Below are 21555 nucleotides of genomic sequence, written 5' to 3' on the forward strand. Positions count from 1 at the left end.
CGCGTCGGGCGGTGGGGCGGGAAGGCCGAGCTCCCCGCGGCCCCGACGCGGCCCCTGGCAGGACACCCCCTAACAGTCGCCCCCAGAATAACCGCTACCCCGACCTCTATCATCGGAGATTGGTGCTGTCCCCCATTTTTTAAACGTAACTAAATGAAATTAATCAGCGCACGTCCTTTGTGTCTGGCTGCTGCTGGGGGTCGTGTCCCCTGGTTCCCGACAGGCGGGCTCAGTTGGGGCTGCAGACAACAGCCTCTCTGGGGAGAGTGGATTTTATTTTAATTCCCTCCCCGACACCCCCCCCCCGCACCCCCTCCCCCGAAACAAGGCCGAGCCCAGAAACTCCAGCTGCTAGGGAAGGGAGGGCTGAGCCAGCGATGGGTTGGGAGGGCAGGTGCAACAGGGAAGACCCTGGGTTTCGGAATTCAGCCCATTCCTGCCTTAAACACCTGTGTTCTCGTTCCAACGCCCCCGAACTTGTGTCACCTAGAACCAGGGGGCGGCCTGCGAAGGCTGGTCCCAGGCCCCGCGCCAGCATGCCTGTTCAGTGCCTCAGAGCCCGGCCCTGGGGTCTGTATCTGTACCCAGCGCCCCAGCGTCTTGGTGCACAAGGTCCTCCCATCCCGCTTGAGAGGCTGGTCTTGGGGACACAGTGAAAAAAGACTCGCTGTGGCACCAACAGGGAGACCCAGGCCCCCTGAAGATGAAAGTCTGGTTTCTATGGATGAATTCAGGTTTTACCATCAGAAAAATCTAGAAAAGAGACTTCCGGTTCAACATAAATCTAAATTTAGTACTTTACAGATGAGTAATTACTTTTACTTTCACGTATATTGTGGGAATAGGGACTCCATCATCTTCTCTGGGCTTGAAGCCTCTGAGGGTCTCAGTTAAGTGCTGGGTATTATTAGTATCATTCTCATCAGCATTACAACACTGGCAGCTAGTACTTACCTAGTCCTTACTATGTGCCAGGCACTGTCCTGGGTGCTTTACATACATTTGACACCCGTAATCCTCACAATCCTACAAAGTAGGTACTATTGTCCCATTTTATAGATGTGGAAACCGAGGCTTGAAGAGCCTGACTAACTTATTGAGGTCCCACAGTCAGTAAGAGGCAGAGCCGGGATTTGAACCCAGGTGATCCAGGGTCCCCACTCTGGGCCACTACGCATCCTTCTTGCAGGAAGGTCCCGTGCCCCACCTGGCACACCCGGGGACACAAGCCATCATGCCCATCCCTTTCTCTCCTTCCCAGCCCCCCCCACCCCCCTGCTCCCGGAGCCACCCAGAGGGATCCAGAAGCGGCTCCAAGCTCCTCATACCTGTCAGGGAGCAGGTGAAGCGTCTACTCTTTGAAGAGGGGTCCTTGGAGCTGAGCTGTAGCAGCGGCCTTGACACTCCTGCACTGTCTGGTGATGTACGGGGCAGCTGGGGCAGAGCATCTGGTCGCCAGGCGGAGACTGTAGCTGTGCAGGGACAGAAACAACACACCATCACCAGGGGCCCAGCCCAGCCGGTGCCTGGGAGGCCGGTGCTGGCCCCACCTCGCCAGCCCCTTGAGGCCAATGGGGTTGGAGCTGTGAAAAATCTTTTCTAGATTTTTCTGATGGTAAAGCGTGAATTCATTCATAGAGACTGGACTTGTCACCTTCACCATGTGAGCCCCACCAGGCTCTGTCCACCACCTTCCCTCCCCAGTGGGGTCTGAGACGCTGGGCTGAGCCGGCCTCCTGAGGAGCCCCCCATGCCCGCCTCCCCACTCGCTGTTCCCTCCCAGGCACCTGGGGAAGTTTCTAGCACCTAGTTACATCCACCGCCTGTGTGGGAAGAGGAGGGGGCCCGGCCCCTCCAGGCTGTTAACTCTACACTCGACCTGGGCCCTGGCCTCACTTTCCTGTCAGGGGTCACAGACGGGTGTGAACCAGGACGCTGTCACACAGTTTGGCTCTATTTGCTATCACAGCCTGTTAAATTGGACTTTTTTTTTTTTTTTTCAGGAAAGCTTTAAAATCTTTTTTAAAGATGGGTAACCCAGATCGTTATTCCCCCCCCTTCCTTCACCCAGCTAACCTGAACTCATCTTTCAGGGCCTGGCTGGGATACCACCTCCTCCAGGAAGCCTTCCTTCTTTATCCCCTGCTGGCTCCCGCTGCCCCTCCGCTTCCCCCTCACGGCACCTGTAACACTGAGTCGCAACCACAGGACCATGAGCTGCCCCCTCGGGAGCTGCGACCCCAGGGTCAGGGCCTCTGTCTTGTTTATTGCTGCACCCCCAGCTTGGCACAACAAAAATAAGTCTGTGCTGAACAGGAACGACACTGTGCTAAGGATTTTCCGTATATCAACCATCTTCCTCTTCACAGAACCTTCCCGGGTGGATACTGAATATCCCTAATTTACAGATGGGGAAACGGAGGCTCAGAGACTTGTCCCAGGTCCCAAGCCTGCCCCTGGAGACGGAAGCCTGGAAGTGAGCAGGGCCTCGGGTGAGGAGAGGTGGGCGGTGAGGCAGGCGGGCGCTTCTGGGAATGTCACCTGCTCCAGGTGTTGACTGGGGGCCAGCTCTTTCCGAGGGAGCAAGAGATGGGGACCAGCTGCAACAGCAGGGTTCCCGAGTGGTCCTGAACTGGGGCGTCTGCAATGTCGGGAGACGTTCTTGGCTGTCACATCTGGGGTCGGGGAGGGGGGAGGATGCTACTGGCACCTAGTGGGTGGGGCGGGGATGCCGCTAAACCCCCTACAGTGCACAGGACGACCCATGACAGAGAAGCACCCGACATCCAACATCGGGGAAAGAGGGGATGGCAGCTTGGACCCCGGGCCAGCTGCAGAGGTGGGGCCATGGGAAGTGGCTGGGCCAGGACCCCTTCAGCGGTGCCCACAGGACTTGCCGATGAACCGGATGTCGGGCCGGGGCCGGGGGTGAGGAAGAGACCGGAGCCCAGATGGACTCCAGGGTCCCACGGCTTCTGGTAAACCACTGGGGAAACGCGGCAGGAGACGGGGCTTCGGGGGGGGGGGGGGTCACACTTTTTGGAAGGATTGAATTAGAAACTTAGACGCCCGAGGGAGAAATCCAATGGGAGGTTGAAATGCGCCTCTGATGAATCTGGGGTTGGGCAGCATCTGGGTGGCCTGGGGGGCTCCTGCGGGGAGTGGAGACAGAGAGGAGAGTCCAGGGACTGAGGAGGGGATTTGGGGCAGCTGGTGGCATCACAAAGCGCAGAGAGTGGTGTCACGGGTGCCCAGCATTTCAAGGAAGAGGGAGGAGTGAGTGCCCAAAGCTGCAAAGGGTTAAAACAAAACTGAGCACCAAAGGCCCAGGACATTCAGCAGCCTAGAGGTTGCTGGTAACCTTGGCAACAGCAGCTTCCAAGACAAGGCAGAGGCAGGCACCCCAAATAAGTGAGTTCAAGAGAGGAGGCAGGGAAGGAGCAGGGCTCAGGAGACTTTGGTCGAGGGGACAGGGTCTGGGCAGGGAGGAGGGGCCAGCTCCAGGATGCGCTCCCCAGAGCTCTCCAGTCCCCCCCAGGCCCACACACTCATCCATGTTCCTGCCAGGCTGCCGGGCACTGAGTTGAGACCCCTGCCTGCCCCGCCACCTTCCACCTCTCCCTCCCCCAGCGTCAGGAGGGACCTTCTGAAGGCAATCGCCCAGCCGGTTGGGCCACCGCCGCCCGGGAGTCTTACACAGCCCTCCCTAAGTCCTCAGACACAACCCAGGTAAGTCGGCGTCTGATGTTCCGGACTTTTGCCGGAGGCAAGGGAGAAGCAAAGACCATGTGCAAGAAGCCGCACAGGTAAGACGACCTGAGATGCTGCTGCAACCCCCCAGGCCGGGTGAGGGCCCCAGGTAGAAGCTGCAGGAACCCCGCCTGCTTCCCGGCACCCGAGGCTGGGACACTTCCAGGAAGGGCCGCTCCGGCTTCCCAGACAGGGCCGCCCCTCCCGCTCAGACAGGCCCCCAGGCTGGGAGGCAGGAGCCTGGAGCTTCAGCCCTAGATCCCCTGCCGAGGCGCTGGGCCGCCTCAGGAAAATGCCTCTACCTCTCTGAGTCAGTGTAGTCTCACCTATAAAATGAAGACGTCACCCAAGGAAAAAATGTTCAGCATCCAACATGGAGCACGTGATGTGCCGGGAATATTTCGGGGGGGCTTCCTGGAGTTCCTCAAGCCCCCCAGCAGCCCTGAGGCAGGGACTGTGACAACCCACACCTCACAGAGGAGACAGGCTCAGAGAGAGGAGGAAGCCTGATGTCCCCGCTCCCTTGGCCAACAGGGGTGCAGCCGAGATCTGTACCCAGGACCATTGGACCCCAAGGCCTGGATCCCCTCCCTGAACACAGTCCTTGCAGTGATGGGGACCAAGGAGCTCTTTTCAATCTCCCAAAACGCCACAGGGAGTTGAGCCTTTGCCCACAGCACAGACGCACAAGCCGCCCACGCAGCCAGGTGTCGGCTCCAAGGCGCCCGGCCTGCGGGTCTCCACCGTCCACGCTCACTGGTGTCACGGGGAGATGACGACCATCCTGAGCCCCACTCCTAGAGATCCTGACAGAGTGGGTCGGGGGCCGCTGGGCACTGAGGAGTTTAAAGCCAGCTTGAAGAGTCACTGGTCTAGTTGAGTGATTTCACCCTTTGTCAGCTCATGGCACATAAGCTAACTACTAAAATTCTGCGGCACACCAAAAATATTTTTTCCGACCTGACCAAAAAAAATAAATAAATAGGTATGACTGACTCATTTACACCGGGTGGCTATTGCTGTGTTGGCTGTTGTTTTATTTGACGATCTAAAAGGGAAAGAGGTCAGTGTCCCAGGTATTGCATGTTTTACATTTCTTACGGCACCGGGTGACAATCGCTGGTCTAGACCCATCCACTCGAAGTGTGGTCTGCAGACCAGCAGCTGGTCCTGGGGGGCTGGTGAGAAATGCAGCCACTCAGCCCCACCCGACCTCCTGGCTGCATTTAACTAGGTCCCTGGAGAGGCGTCTGTACAGAATTTGGGGAGCATGGGGCTGGGGGACACTGCCAAGGGCAGGCGACGTGCTGGGTGGCAGTGTCTCAGAGGGGCCTGGTTCTGAAGCCTGGGGCAGGAGGACCTAGTGCCTAGTCTTTCCAGCGTGAGGGCTTGGGGTCTAGGAAACCACCGGCCGGGGCAGTCACTGAGGTTCCTAAGTGGAGACGCCGGGGCTGGTGGGCGCCGCTTTGGTGGGGTGGCCGCAGCTGACACGGGGTTGGCATCGCAGGCCCTGCGGGCTGTGCTTGGCCGCTTCTTCATTTACTCGTCCCTTTAACCACATGAAATGGGTACTGTGCCCTTTTATGGCTGAGTCACCCAGAAAGTTAAGGTCACTGACTCACTTAAGGTCACAGGGAGAGAAGGGCAGGAGGGAGGAAGAAGGGAGGGAGCCAGGACTTGGGGGACCTGAGCCGGGAGCTGAATCTGCGTCTTAGCAGATGGATTTCCTTCCCTCTCATCAGCTCCGGGAGACCCTGTGCCCCGGGCCAGCTCCCGACGGGGCCCCCACACATCCAAAGGCCCAGTCACGGCCCTGCCTCCTGGGGCTTTTACGCCAGGTTCTGAGGTCTCCAGAGGCCCTTTGTGGTCCAAAAATGTTTGGCTTGGACTCCACATACCCAGCCCGTGGCAGCTCATAACCCTGTCAACAGAGGGCTGTCCCGGCCGGCCATGAACTCAGCCATAGGAAGCTGCTGGGGGGGGACATCCTGCTGTGGCCACCTGCCGCCCTGCCAGGACAGGGGAGCGACAGGGGACCCCAGAGACCAGGCCGAGCAGCCCCATCACTCAGGGCCGGAGAGAGGAGGTAGCACAGAAAGTTGCTTCGGGGAGACAGGAGGAGGCACACCTGGGCTCAGTGTTTATTTTGGGGACACTGATGACGGGCAGGAAGGGCAGAGGGAAGCCCCAGCAGACTTGGGAAAAGGAACCCTGGGTGGTCCTTGGGCAGGGCGCCTGGTGGTCTGTGACTGTCCCCACCCCCTGCGGCCGCCACTGGACTGAGCCCCCAAGAGCACAGACTGAGTCTGTCCTCACATGTACACCTGCCTGCCACCTGCCTGGCACAGGCGGGGCTCAGAGAATGTCCCCAAACAAACCAGTGGCAAGCCCAGAGCCAGGCTCCTGGTCTAGTTCAACCCCAAATGTGCTCGTCTATGTCGCGCAAGGACTGAACTGTCCCAGGAAGTGGCTTCTGGGGGGTTTCTCTCACCACCAAGGCCCCACCCAAACCATGGGACCAGGTCCCCACTTTCCCAACAATTCTTTGAGCCCGACTCCGCGGGCCCCTCCCCCACACCCTCCCGGCTCGGCTCAGCGCAGTGCTCCGACGTCACACCTGCAGGAGACAGTCACCGCCCGTCACACCTGCAGGAGACAGTCACCGCCCGTCACACCTGCAGGAGACAGTCACTGCCCGTCACACCTGCAGGAGACAGTCACTGCCTATGTGGTGCCCAGCAGGGGCGGGAGGAGCCCCAGCTCCCCTCCCTGAGCGTTTCTGCCTCTCACGGCACCTGGCTCCTGCCACCCCACCCTCCCTGGTTCCAGGACCCAGATGCCATCTCTTCTCCCCTCTAGCTGAGCCGAGACAGTCTGCTCTCTTTAAAGGAAATTCTAGGACGGGAGGGAAGCCCAAAAGAACGCACAGACACGTGTGTCAAGACGTGAGCGCATAGAAAGCAGGTCCCCAGCACGGGACAGAAAGGTGCAGATGGCCTCCCACGGGGCCCGGATGGAAAAGCCCTTTTAAATGGCAAAACTCTGTACGGGACGCTGGCTTCATTATTGTGACCACGCTGTTTTTTTTTAAGTCGACTTAGGCCAAAGAAGTTAAAAAGATGATTCAGTCAACTCCAGGGACAACTCCCACACTTTGGAACCATTGGGACTGAGTCTTGGAAGCCCCTATGTGGCATCTTGTCAGGTGACAGGACTCCTGGAACCTGACGTCTGGTGCCCGTCCGAGGACGCCGACAATCAGAGGCGCCTGCCTGGATGGGGAAGCCTCGCGGGGGCTCTGGGGCTCCCTCGCCACCCGACGTGTCCCCGAGGCCGGGGTGTGCCTGGCTGGCAGGGCGGCCCGGACGCGGGGCCGGCGTGGCCGTGGGAAAGGAGCGCTTGCTTGTTAGTCGGCGGGTGGTGACGCTGCCTGAAGGGCAAGGGCACATGCGTGGGCCGTGGCCTGGAGGCCTCGACCTCGGAGGGTGCAGGGGACTGGATCACCGTGTGCCCACGCACCTCCTCCCACCCAGGCCCCAGAGCCCTCGCCCTGTATCCTGGCCGACCTCAAATGGGTGGGCGTAGGTGGCCGGGCTGGGGCACATCAACCCATTTTACAGAGTGGGGCCAGAGGCGGCCTGCAGGTGCTGAACGACTTGGACCAGCTGGTGAACCCCTGTGGGCTGCTGCGCCCCGCGGGACCCTGCCCTCCATCTGGTTTGGAAACTGCTCACCGGTCACACGCAGGCTCCCTCCGTGCGGGGCAGACACGCAGCCCAACCACAAGGAAGCTGCAAGGGGGTGGCTTTGGTCTGTGCTGAGCCTCAGGGCTCGCTTTTTAAAAATTTAATTTATCCTTAACAGAAATTTCCTAAAATCAGCCACATGAAGCAGTGTGTCCTGAATTCGATCTGTCATTCTCTTTGGGAGTCAGATTTCCAACTCCACACACGCTCCGCCATGCTCTGTCATGCTCCATCACGCTCCATCACGGGAAGGCGTCCTCGGAGCCTAGGCCGGCCTGGCAGCCTTCCTGCCCGCACACGAAACAGGCCCGGGCCCTCCAATGATTTGCACCGACCCTGACCGATCACACCTGCTACACAGCCGGCCCTGTGCTAGGCGCTGGGACACAGCGGCAGAGCCAGCAGACCTGGGCCTTGCCCTCGTGGGGCACGTGTTCTAGAGGGGGAAAGTCATTCGTTACTCGTGTAACACATAAGTAAACACGAAACTTCGGGGTGTGATGGGCACCGAGGAGGAGCAGGGGCTGCAGGCAGGAGCATGGACTGGCCCCGGCTCCCTCCCTGACCTCCTCTCCTGTTCCCCTCGCCTGCTCCCCTCCAGCCTTGCCGGCCTCCCACTGCTCCTTGGGCATGCCCGGGATGCTTCCACCTCAGGGCCTTTGCACTTGCTGTTCCCTTCGCCAAGTGCTTTCCTCCCCTGGGTTGCCGGCTTGCTTCCTCTCCTCCAGGTCCCACTGTCACTCCAGACTGTTTCCTCTGGCCTTTCCCACGCCCCTGCACGCACTCGCCATCTGACCTTCTGTAGTCACTCGCGTGTTGCTGTCTGTCTCCCCCACACATAGAATGTAACATCTGAGCTCCCCGCTTCATCCCCGCAGGACAGTGCCCAGCACGTAACAGCAGGAGCAGCCCTCCACTCGTTGAATGAATGGATGGGTGAGTATATGAATGAATGAAGGGTCACGATCTGCGGTCCTTCTAGACTAAATCACACATCACCTCTGACTTCCAGGTATTGTTTAAAGCGGGGCAAGAGCTGAAGGCGCTTATAGAAGTGAGCCGGGTGCAGAAATCTTCCGATGTCTTTATGCAAATTTTTCATCACTCCTCACGCACACCTCATTGCACAGCAGTTTTTAAGCACATTACTCTGAGCCTTTCTAAGCGTTCACGTGGTTTTTCATAAGCAACTCTGCTCGTATTTCATCAGTTGGGATACTATTCAACAAGTCACACAAGCATGATAATAAATGCGACAAACACACTGACCTTTGGCTGCATCTGACTTCAGGGCTGGGGACCCAAGTGCCCGGCGGCCCCCGTGGCTGCGGTCAGGATGCTCTGCAGTGGGAATGAGGGGCCACCCATTGACATGGTTTCATGCAGATCAGCTGGGCTTCGGCTGCATTTCATGTATCCCGAGCTGGTGCTCTAACAAGGTCACAGAGAGTCCCTGGACCGCCCTCCCCTCCCAGGCCCTGGACTCTGCACGACGCCTTCCCATCACTCACTCCTCAGGCGACGGTGGCCACGCTGGGCCTGATGGCGGTGCGCTGTGCCCCGGAGGCCTCTGGGCGTCCCTCACGGCGCCTGTGAGCTACCCTTGGACTTGTCCAGCATCACGCCAGAGCTCACGGACAGACCGCCCAGGTGAGGGACGCCGAGCTCACTGCGGGTCCGGGTGGGGAGCACCTGCTCAGTCACAGCCCCGTCGGGCGCATCGGACATCGTGAGGTCAACCAGCATTTCGGCTCTGAGAGGAAGGGATGCATTATTTTGAGCAAAAACAAGCGCAAGGAAAATCGGCCGTGCCCTGGGTTTCAGAGGCTCTGTGACAGAGGGACCTCCTAGGAGATGTGGGGAGTTCAAGCTGGCGACAGAGAGAGGGTGACCCTATTTTCAGGGCCGAAAGTTGGAGAAGATTTAAAAGCATGAGGGAAAACTTGGGCAGATCCACCCCAGGAAGGTCCGGACGCCGGGTTACGGTCACAGGCGGCCTATGCGGTCTGGGGCTTCGGGGGGAGTGGGGGTGAGGGCGGATATAATTTCACCACTATATTTGAATTAATGAGCTGTGCCCTACATCTCCTGCTGGCCTCTGTGGTTTATTGACTGGCTTCCACTCTGCATTCCTGACTTCAAGGACTGTGCCCAGAGGCAGTAACCCTCCAGTACCGGTTGTAATGAACCACGTAACCGACGATAATTAACCAGAGCGCCAATGCTTTCCTTCCCACCTGACTTTAACTCATCACTTGCTTATCCAGGGGACACTCCATTCAGCTGCCAACAATCAGTTGCTCTAGAATTCACATTTTAAGCAAAAGTCTTGAGGACGGGTCACATAAGTAGGCCACTAAGTGATTTTTCCCCCCCTTTCTTCCTTTTCCCCCCAATTCCACAAATACCGAGTAAGTACCTACTGTGTGCTGGGCCAAAAAAAAAAAAAAAAAAAGGACCTACTATGCGCTAGCTGAATAAGGACCTACTATGTGCTAGCTGCTGGGGTAGAGTGGTGAACACACCCCACAGGACACTGTTCGACACCAAGCTCGTCCTTCCTGGTTAATGCCCGATGGCCACATACCACCCCCACCACCCCAGCAACAAGGGGCAAGTCCACCTGGGCTGACACTTGGAAATATCCCCAACTCTCCAGCTGCCCTGGCTCACCTGTCACAGGACAGTTATTAGGATTAAGGCAAAATATAAGTGAAGTGTTCTGAGAATTGAAAAATGCCATAAATGCATCAGAGACGAATAAGCAAAGGAAAATAATTTAAAATGAAAACCAGAAGCAAACCGAATGAACGGGTGACACCATGTCACTGTTGCTTTTCTTAAGACCCAACGGGGGACTGGAGTCTGGGTAAAACTCACGTGAGAAGCTGACAAAAATGGGGATTTCAGAGACCGGCCCCCCGAGATGACAGTTTCATCACAGATCTGGAATTTTTAAGTCACCCCCAGGTGGTCTGTGGCGGAGGTGACCCACCAGGTGACCATCCTGGTGCCACGTGCCACGCGAGGGCCCCTTCGCACACCTGGGGGCACGGACGGGAAGTGCCCGGCCGCACGCTGCAGCTAACGCGTCTCCTGGCCCCGGGAAATGCTGTCCCGCGCCCGAGCACCGGCCGGCACAACTCAGCACGGCGTCTTCCCGACGCGCCGCCGCTGGCCGGCACTCGCGAGCTGTAGCTGTCGTTTTTATAGTTCTAAGGGGTATAAACACGTTCCTAACAATAGTGAAGTGAAAAAAACAGCACCCACGTCAGCTACAATCCCAACACCCACCCGTCAGGCGCCTCGAGTGGTCGGCACCTGCGTGCCGGCAGCCAGCGCATCCCCGCTTTCACCAAGCTCAGGGCGCTCAGTCAGCGGGCCGAGGACGAGTGACGGTAAGGGGACAGGACGCCCGGGCACCTCTGCGCCGGTCATTCCCGGACGTGGACAACTGCCGGCGAAACGTCCTGACTGGGAGAGAAACCAAAGCACCGGGCAGGTGGCGGCTCCCTTCGCATCGAGGGGCATCGAGGGGCGGGACAGAGCGGGACGGAGCGGGACGGAGCGGGACGCACGGACCCAGGGCCCCTCCTTGCAGGTCCAAGCGGTCGGCGCGGGCTCCACACGAGGCGCCCGCCCCGGGCGCGGACTGAAGGGCGGAGCGGGCAAGGGCGCGGGCTTCGGAGCCGAGGGGCTCCGCTGGGGAGAAACCCTCGGGGACACTGCGCTGCGCCCCGGCTCTTCTCTCTCTGCAAACCGTTTATTCAAAGTGTGGGTTTTAGGGGCTTAAAAGGAAAGAGCGGGCTGTCTGCTTACACTTCACACGCTCCCACCCAGGGGTCACTTGTCCAGCAGACGTCCCTTACCAGCAAGAACCAGGACATTAACAGGCGAGCCACCCGGCAGGTCCGAGCCTGCTGGTGCACCTGCTGCCCCGGGCAGGTCCCCGGTGCCCGGCCCCTCCTACCTCCTCGTTTGCGGGAACTATTAATAGCGTCACTGTCTAGCTTCCCTGCCCCTAGAGGATCAGCAGAAGTGCATCTGGAGGCGGCCAGGGGTGCGGACAACACCCATAAATAACGGACGGAAAGCAGCCGGTGAGGACAGCCTTCCTGAAGCACTGTCACGCCTCGGGCGCCCGGATCCTGCCCGCCCGAGCTACTTCTGCGGGCGTCACCTCTCCACAGCCCAGTCCTCACTGGCGGTTACCTCGAGCCTTGAGCAAAAGGTGAAATTGCGTCCAGTGCAGTTTTTAAAAGCAGGGGAGGGGCAGACGCCTCAGCCCCCCCACAGCGAACACCTGTGCGGCGGGGCCACTGCCCCCCCTTCCGCATCCGAGGCAGACACGGGGCACCGGGCCCTCGGACCCTGAGCCTGACCTCGCCCATGCAGCTGCTCCCCCGCACACGTGGGAACCTGCCAACCAACCGTGGCTCAGAAATACTTCAAAACAAAAAAAGTTGCAGGAGCGAGCGGGGCGGGAGGAGCCAGTGCCTGGACCTGCTCCTTCCCCAAGAGCCCGCAGCACCAACCAGGCCTGGCCTCCCGAGAACAGAGGAAACGGACCGAGACGTGTTCTCCTCCTGTGTGTTTCGGCTCCTTCAGATCAACGGGGGCTTCCCGCCCACTCGGCAGGGGCTCAGCAAGCGGGCCCCCTGCTCCTTACAGGTGCCCCCGGGAAGACGGAGGCGCAGCCAGGCTGCCCTCCCAGGTCGCGGACACAGGCAGAAGAGACTCCGCTGGGCCACACCGCTGGGGCCTGGCTCTGCGCTCACGACCCGCGACCTCGGACGAACTGCTTACTTTCTCTGTGCCCCTTGTCCCATTTGTAAAACGGGAGAACATAAAAGTATTTATTTCATAGTTTTTTTTTAATTAAATGGGGGTAATACAGGAAAAGCCGTGAAAACGGGGCCTGGAAGCGCTTTTAAGTACCAGGGATGGTTCCTACATTATGATGTCAATGAGCTGGGGTCCCCTGGTTAAGTTTTCATAGAGCTAAGGAAATGTTTTCTTTTGAAGACACCTTTTAAAATGCGTATTTTGGCTTCAAAATTCAAAACCAAGAGAAAGTTACAAGGAGGGTTGACAGAATAAAACTAATCCTTCTCCTCACCGGGACCTGAGAAATGCCTGCCTGTCTCGCAGCCCCTCCTCTCTGGCTCTGGCGGGTGGGAGCGCCGGGCTAGGGAGGCAGCAGCTACGGTCCATGCGCGGACAACCCGGGTCCCGCGGGTCACCTAGGGCCCTCTGTGGGCACTGGCAGGAGAGGGGAGAGTCGCCCTGGCTACGGTGACCTGTGCCGTCATGAAATCACGTACGTGGCAAGTCGGCTTTGAGTGGAAGCCACAACTGCTGATCAGATTCAAATGGAGGTTCAACAGGACACCTTTCAGTAACCACGTGATGGCGGCTGGCGTTTTTGGAGCACTTACTGGAGCGGGTCCTCACGGGCTCATCTGCCAACTTCACAAGCATCCTTTGTGGTCGGACTGATCAACCATTTTACAGAAAGGAGAACTGGGGCTCAGGGAGGTGGCGTAACTGGCCCAAGGCTGCAGAGCTAGTAAGTGATGAAACCAGGATGCAAACATTTCATTCAATTAACAAGTATTTATTGAGCAGCGGCTACCCGCCAGGCACTGTCGTACAGGCTGCAGCCGCCAGCAGCCTCCCTGGGTGGACTTCCTTCCCATCCTGCGAGGAGTGTTCCGTGAGCCAAGATAACAGACCGAAACAGAAGGTAGGAAGAGCTCAGTGTCCCCAGGAACAGGGGCGCAGAGTAAGGAGCTGGAGAGACGGCACTTATTTCGGAGTGGATGGTCAGGGAAGGCTTCTTGGAGGAGGTGACAGCCAAGCAAGCAGCTCTGGGCCAGAGCCAGTGGCCTTACCTATATTCCACTGCCTGTGATGAAGTCACAGCGAGACCTCCCAGGCAGGCCACTGCTGGCCTGCACCGCTGCGTCCTTCACGAGGCGAGAGGCCTTCATGAAATTCTGAACTTGGAGTTCCATCCTGTGTGATGATGGCGGCCACCCTGAATGGACGCTGTGGATTATGCAATACCACCTGCGGCGAAACCCCTCTTTGGGTGATGACATCAGCATGAGACATTTGGGGGACACAGTGAATTAAGAGCCTTTAAGAACAGGGCTCTGGAATCAGATGGCCAGGAGTCTGGGCTCTCCCTTCCAGCCGTGGGACATAATGGAAGCGAGGCCGCCTCCCAGGCTCAGTTTATCCGTAAACACTGGGGACGCCATCTCCCTCCGGGGGTGGGAGGGCCTCAGACCAGTAGCTCGGCAGTGGCCAGCTACGTCCCAGGACACAGGACAGAGTCCCCGGAGAGCCAGCCCGACACCTTCGGATCCAGCTGACCACTGAGGGCGTTTTCTGAATGGCTGATGGCTGAGTCACTCCTGGAGAGGCGCCTGGTTTCCCGAGTGGGTAACAGCCGGGAGCAGGAGCCGCCCGGAAACGTCCCTGCGCCCGAGCGGGGCTGGCGAGGGCTGGGCGGACGTAGGTTATGAAAAGCCGAGCGAGAAGAGTGTCACCGCAAGAAAAACGGAATCCGTGCGAGGTTTAAATAACTTCACTCCAGTCAGAATAGTAAAATATTAACATTTTGGCAATTACTAAATACTAAAACAAAGGCAATGATTTAAAGCTGAAATTGTTTTTAAGTTAAAAAATGAAAACTGCGACCACTGCATCCCAAGGCCTGACCCTCCTTTTGTCGCTAACTTACCTGTGCAGCAAAACCAGGTTTTCCTTTCATGCCCCCGCTGGAGACCTACACTTAGGTCTAACGCCAGGACTCGGCCGTCACCTAAGCAGAATCCTGACTCCACGGAAGGTGCCTGGCCACACACGGCGAAGGGGACACTCTTAGACCCAGGCTTTAAAACCCCTCTGGAGCTCTGTCGTTGCTGAAGTGATACCCAAGTTCTCTCCCTGGCTATCACTCGGGCGGCACCTGCCAAGGAATGTTCAAGACCCTGGCTCCCTGTCTGGCTTCCGCTGTGGTTTACAAGCTGGATGCTAGAAGGCACATTTAGGCACTAACCTCCTCCGTAAAATCTTTATGTTCTCTGGGACACCCGCCCGCATTCTGGGTCCCTTTCTGTCAGAGATGGTTAAAAAGGAACCCAGCTGGCATAAGTGAGGTGGAGAACAGAAGCACGTACAAATCCCAGCACCCCAACAGTTGGGCAAGTAAACACTAATAAAAGTATTTCCAAGCCGCTCTTAACGGTTCACAATGGGACTTCAAGTAATTTAATGCAGTCGTGATGGTTTTTCCAATTCTTAATCTAGAAAGTAAATAAATCCTACACACACTCTTCTGGCTGCAATCCCACACTTTAAAAATAACTTACTGGCAGAAATTTAACCCTTTGCTTTACACCTAGTGCACTATTTGCTGAGGTGGGACAGCAAGCCCCCAGCAATTTTCTTTTTGGGCTAATGCCCAAACAGGTCAAAGTTCTCAAGTGACAGCCAAGGAGGCTTCCCATGACCCCAGGCCCTTCTTCAAGATCCGCTTTCAAAACCACAGGGTATTATTATAATGAGCTTGATTTCCCTTAAGCAGGTTTTTGTTGACTAATCAGATCAACCTAGAAAGTCAGCTGGACTTGGATGGCCTGTGACGGGGGCAGGAGCACATCCCACAGTCAAGAGTGAAACCAGACGTGGTCACCCCAGGAGCCGCCTCTACTGACGGCAGTCTTGCTGCAGCAGGAAGGCGTCCTTGCCCACCGAGGGATGACTCTACTTGTTCCCGGATGCAGGGAAAGCCTTGGAAGAGGCTTTTACATTTAGACGAAATGAAGCTTAAAAACAAAAACAAATGCCATACAAATGACAGGATGGTGCAGGTGGGAGGCACTTCAAACCCTAGCCTGCCACTCAAGTTGTGTCACCCTGAGTGTTTCCCCATCTGTAAATGACACCAACCTCACGGTGTTACTGTCAAGTTTGAAAATGCTCAGCACAGTGCCTTACCTATAGAAAGCAGGCGAAAGCTACAACAGGTTCCCCAAGCTCCTCAGTTTGCAGATGAGGCACACAAGTGAGCCACTGCGGCTGGAGGCGGGCGTGGGCCAGGGACTGAGGCGCAGAGCCCGACCCCATCAACCACTGAGCAGTCTTACAGTTTTCCTCTGTATCTCACCCACACAAACCTCAAGTTTTGTTCCAACTTTTTTTTTTTTTGACCCTGATGTTTTGTCTAGAATTTTAACAGTAATATGGAACTCATCATTCCCACCAATCTGGACCCAGCTTCTTTTTTTAGAAAAACCCCACAGCACTGTGTACTTAATGCCCTGCAAACTCCCAGGAGGGGGTCATGGCACCAGGAGGGAGGGGCCTCGGGGGCTCTGGCCTTGGAGTAAATACGCTGAGAAAGTGCACCATAGGCAGGTGGTCTTTTCCCTCTGGAGGCCCATCACCTCTTCCCGCCAAGTACACACATGTCCATCCCCTCCTCAGCCCCCATGAACCCCACAGCCTTTGGGAAAATGGGAACGATGGTGCCTACTTGGCGGGTGATTGTAAGGATTTAATGGGGGACACTGAGGGTCAGATCAGAGCTCCAATACTTGAGCAGTTAAGGGCTACACGCATTATCTTCCCACAGAAATTCACAAATTCTTCAGTGTGCAATGAAATTGCCTGCAAAACTTAAACTACACCTCCGCAACTTGCCTAATTTAAAAGGTCAGCTGCTGGGCTTTGGAACTGGGAGCCTGACCCCCTCTCCAGGTTTCATCGGAGAGCCACCTAGCCAGTGCCCAGTGCCCAGCGACGGTGCCATCACCGCCAGGGCAGCCCGCCGCGCCCCCCCCCCCCCCCCCCGGAATGGTTCATCCACTCCTGCCGCCCAAGTGCACCCTTTGTAGTGCCTGACCAGGACCTAGCTGAGATCAGACCCTGAAGCAACAGCGGCAGAGTTGGTGCCCCAGGGCGAAGAGAGGCTGGGGCTGCAGGGCCCCTAACACAGGGCAGAAATGGCCAACCTTTCTCCTTAACTGTCAGCCTGGTCTTAGGAGCACTTTAAAGTGGCCTCCATATCCAAGGTTCCCTCACCCACGTGTACTCCCATCCACTTTCAAGGTGAACTGCCCTTTATGAGTCTTGGTATGGATATAAGTCCATCTATTCAAAGTGAGGTTCACTATCAGGTCAAAATCCACATAAGCAGAATGTCAAGTGCGTCCAATGAGCTGTAATTTCAGCAGAGCCACGTGAACACAAGTACTAAAGTCGGCGGTCACCTCGATACCCAAACTCAGACACAGCGAGAAGCACCCCTGGGAAGGAACCTCACCTCTGGAGGAACTGTGACCAAACAGCAGGTTTGGAACATGAAGCAAAAAAATGGAAAAATGGCCACCATGCAAATCTAAGTTCTGTGAGGGTCGGGAATTTGTCCACTGATATCAGCACCTGGGGGACAGCCTGGGACATGGCAGGTGCTCGATAGGTTAACGTGATTCTATAAAACACCTGCTAGAAAGTCCCTGTAAAACATTACAAGAGCCACCCTACATACTTGTAATCAGACACATGACAGATGCTTGAGATAGCAGCAGGAACATAAAGCTTCAGTTATTAGCTTTTTTAATTTTTAAAAAACGTTTAATTCCATACAGAGTAAAAGCAACCACTGTGGGGCAGCTCGTCCCACTGTGGTAGTGACTTCTTGTGTAAGACCTGAGTGCTGCCTCGGTCAGGCTCTGCTGCAGGACCAGGGACACAAGACACATCTGGCCCTGCTCCTCAGTCCTGCAAAGTCGCAGCCTCCACACCCAGTAAAAAAACCTCCTTCTAGAAGGAAAACGCAGAACCATCTAGCCATTCCCCACTTTGGGCAGAATGGGAGCTAAGCTCCAGAAATAACCTGCCCGCGGCCGAGGCGAGCGTTTGCTAGATGCCTGCTGTTGACCCGCAGGAAGGGAGAGGAATGGTGAGCAGCGGCCAAGATGGAACCCACCTCATTCCAGAGCCTGCGGGACAGGATGTGCAGTCACAGGAGCTGTGCATGCTCAGCCCTCAGCGTGGCAGGGCGGTTAAAACCAGCAATACTGAAGGCCATTTTGTAACTCTTTGACCTCTCGACTCCCCCATGCACGACCCCTCCTCCCGCTGGGTCTCTACCGTGGGAGCAGCATGAACCAGAAATGACGTTTGGCCAGGAGATGCTGACGGTCCTGTCAGCTCCCGGCCTGTCTCTAAGAGGGAGACACACAGAGATGTCAAGTATGAGAACCCACATGAGGTCATGTGGGACTTTATGGAGCTGCTGACGTTCGACCATTTTTAATCTCTAGAAAACGGCAATCTCATACAGACTTAATACCGATGTTCCAACTTCTTTGGTTTACTTTTTGGGGATCCTTAACAATAAAAATCCCCAAATGAGAGTAAACTGTTAGCAAGCACAGAGGAAGTGGAGGCCCCACACGTGAAATGCTTTATTTTACTCCAAGGTACCTCTTAGCACCACTATCCAGCTTCATGGGAACCCTCTGAGTGGTACATGAACAATATGAAATAACAAATACTCAGTTAACACCAAACAGTAACGCGTGAAAGGCCGCCAGGGCGGACCCCGCACTGCACTGCACGGCACAGCTTTTCCTACCTGCCTCTCTTCATGTTCTGCCCTTAACTGCTCCCAACCACGTACAAAATGCAGGCCTCTCACAAGCTTTTAGAAAGTTTTTATTGGTTACAATTATATAAAATGTATCATTTAAAGTTCCCCTAGTTATTAAGTGCTTGCTAGCAAAAGCATAGAAAACTTTTGTACATCTGACAAGCTCAAGTGATTCGGTTCATGCTGGAAGGGGACAGATAGTAAACAGCACTCGTAACTCTCTACAATCCATCTCTTTCTCTCTTAAAAGGCTACATTGGTTAAAATCAACAGACAGTCCCTTTTGTATGTCAAATTGTAAATTTTAATGTTTTCATTAGAATAGTCTTTTATATCATAACTCTCCAACAAGAAACAATAAAATAGCTAACAGAAGCTCCAGTACAAGAACTCTCCAGATTAACAACTCAAACAAATGTAAAATGCAGATCACATGTAATACAATTGAAGTGTCCAAAACAATTTAAATAATTTTAAATATTTTATTTTTAAACTGCTACAAATGCTTTATACAATATTTCAACACAAAAAGTCCCCAGAAAAGAAATGTAACAAAATGGGAATGACAGTGAAAGGGTTAAAGTGGCACAAACTCACCAAACAAGTCTTCGCCTACAAATTTCAAGAGGTAGATGACTTTTAAAGTTGAGAACAACAACAAAAACTGTGACTACCCGAGCCACTTCCCACCGACTAGTAATTATAGGGTGAAAGCACATACAATGCACGGAGAAGCGACATACTCAGGAAGAGGCCATCGGAAGTTTTAAAATCTCCATCAGAGACTGAAGTGTAAACCTGGTACGTAGATTCATTCTTACTCTCGTGCGGACACACACCTTCACAGGCCTGTGATGCATCCTGGGCATTGGGATATTGCTACACAGTCTCCAGTAACATAGTTATAAATTAGTGCCACAGAATTATTTGAGAGGATGCCCATCTGGACAGACACACATGGAACTGGAAGAGGCATAGAAAAGGAGTCGTATCCAATCTGGTTTCCTCTCCATTACGCAGGCAATCTGCTTGCGGTAAAAAAACAGGCTAAGAGAGAAGCTAAACGCCTCTCGGTCTATAATTAACTTAAAAGAAAGGCATCAAGAGCTGGTGTGACCAAAACATCTTAAAACGAGTGCATTAGAATTTGTCATCCCTGAAATCTATTAATAACCTACTGATAAAACAGAGAACTTGCTTTGCAAGGTTAAGTTCAAATCACTCCTTCCTCTGCTATGTGCCAAGAACCAGGGCCACACTCCCATCTGAGTTACCAGTCCCGCGACGGCGACGGCGAGCCAGTCCGTCCAGCCCGTCTTACAGCACCCTCTTGCATCTCAATAACTGGGGGCCCAGCACGAGCCAGGCACCAGCGAAGCGGCGGGTGCCTAACCCGGGCAACAAGAAGCCTGCGGCAATCAGCTGAGTGTTAGGATTTTTGAGAGCTTCAGCTGGTCTTGCAAGCTTGGCAGACTTCGTGTCCTTTGTCGTAGTGCTTATCCTAAGTTGAGCATGCATTACCTTTATTTAGTCAATTAAGGTTTGTTTTGTGTGGGGGTTTTTCTACAGGAAGTTCCTAGAAAATAAGAAAACTGAAGATAAATGACAACGTAACACAACCTTATATGAATTGACCGTGTTAAAGAGACGGTGAGCAGACCGTATGACAAGTGTTAAGACAGCCACAGAAGGGCTCTAAAGATGTGCAGGAACTTGGGGGCCCTGCTCAACAGGCATGCGCTGGCAAGGTCCCAGCCCCACCTGGGGTGGTGTGGCAGAGATGGATATGGGAGGAAATGAACATCAATTTTTAAAAATAATTCATGGTGAATGGGAAAACTTGGAATTTCATTTTGCTTCTCCATCTTTAAGTGTTTTTGACCAGCTCCAATGGGAAAACAGCATTTTTTAAAAGAGCTGCTCTACAAGGAGCATTAAAAAATGTAAAAATACCGTGGATTTACAAAGACCAAAGATGGACCAGAGAATGGGGAGTATCACTTTCCTTGCCCTTTTGTCTTCTAACCCACGGACATAACTGAGCCCTCGAGAGCTCTAAATCCATTCCCCCAGTAAGCCACAGGTAGGCTCCGACTGAGGGGGAGCCCAACTCAGGGTACGCTGGAATAAGGGCTGGAACTGGAGGACCTAAAGGTGGGAGGCATGCCCAGTGTCCTTTGCTGCTTTGTCCTAAGAAAATAATACGGAGTCTGCGTCTTTTTTACACCCTGACTGGCACAGGGCTCATGCTCCTGGAAATGACCCACTGGCCAGTTCTGCTGAGCCTCTGCTAAATGGAAACCTGCCTTCATGCACATGGCCAACTCAAGGGTGCGCCTGAAAAACTGGAATCCTGCACTGGCCTGCGTGCGGGGGGCTGGCGCTTAAGCACCGATGCTTACAAAGGAACTCTCGGGAAAGGAGGTGCTGCCAGGGCTGTGGGAAGTCCCTGAATACACAACTGGGCAAATAAAGCAACATCCCTAAAAACAGAGACAAAGCCAGTATTTCTAACCATGCACCAGGAGATCATCCCTGAACAAATTTACAAACGGAAACATACTAAAAGGGAAGAAGACTATCATTAAATACAACATGTAACAAAACATGTATGCACCAAGGATGAGGCCTGCTCTCAGCCCTCACAATACTCCCCAGGCCTGAGTTCAGGAATCTGGGTTTTATACCGAATGGGCTACAAGGTACTAGGAAAGACTACAATAAACTCCCTGAAGAAATGACCACTGTGTGTCCAGATGATCAGAATCTGATGCCCTGTACTGCACAAACTTAGGGTCCCTTGTAAATGGGCCCCTGTGTGAGACACATGTCTTTCTGATATGTCCACAGCAGTTCCAGTGACACACACAAAGGGGGCACAGCCACCGTGGAGGCCTGCTGCTGCCAGCTACCAGTTAGAACACTGTTTTCTTATCTGATTCTCTGTGTTTCCTTTCAGGCCAAATTCCACTTGAGCAATGTAACCCTCTGTTAACTATCAAACAAAGCAAAATAATTAAAATTAACTGGAGAAAACAGAGACATAATTTTATTAGGCACTTTGGTCCCTTATGGTCTTAAGGGTTCTTCAAAAAGCACTAGATGAGCAAGAGGCTAACTGAATGAACCTGATAAATTAAGGTTACTCAATGAACCTTCCTTTATAGTATCGTAATTCTTCATATCAACTTTACCCTTGAACTGTATAAACAGGATCCAGTACAAGGTGATTCTTTCAGACAACACGGGACACACAGGGGTGCCCACGGTACATTCTAAAGCATCAACCACCTGGGCGACGTTTTGTAGTACAGTCTGTAAAATGAGGGCAGAGTCTGGCTCTCTACCCTTGAAAAGGACTCGAGTTCAAGAAAGTCCTATTACTGTGGA

The 21555-nt window shown here is 54.6% G+C and overlaps 1 protein-coding gene across 8 annotated transcripts in view; it reads right to left on the reverse strand.

Annotated features, from left to right (window-relative positions):
• PRDM2 (PR/SET domain 2) overlaps nt 1–21555 on the reverse strand; it is a 99430-nt gene that overhangs the window by 245 nt on the left and 77630 nt on the right. For 7 of the 8 annotated variants that reach the window (XM_087820095.1, XM_087820093.1, XM_087820098.1 and 4 more), the window contains one exon: nt 1329–1472. In XM_087820095.1, the coding sequence (XP_087676221.1) occupies nt 1352–1472 (121 nt within the window). In that variant the 3' untranslated portion in view covers nt 1329–1351. Of the gene's footprint in view, nt 1–1328; nt 1473–18217; nt 19742–21555 lie in introns of those variants that run through there. The other variant, XM_087820094.1, reaches the window with a different exon arrangement.

This window comes from Miniopterus natalensis, chromosome 9 (assembly GCF_054644295.1).
Source record: "Miniopterus natalensis isolate mMinNat1 chromosome 9, mMinNat1.hap1, whole genome shotgun sequence".
Lineage (NCBI taxonomy): Eukaryota > Metazoa > Chordata > Mammalia > Chiroptera > Miniopteridae > Miniopterus > Miniopterus natalensis.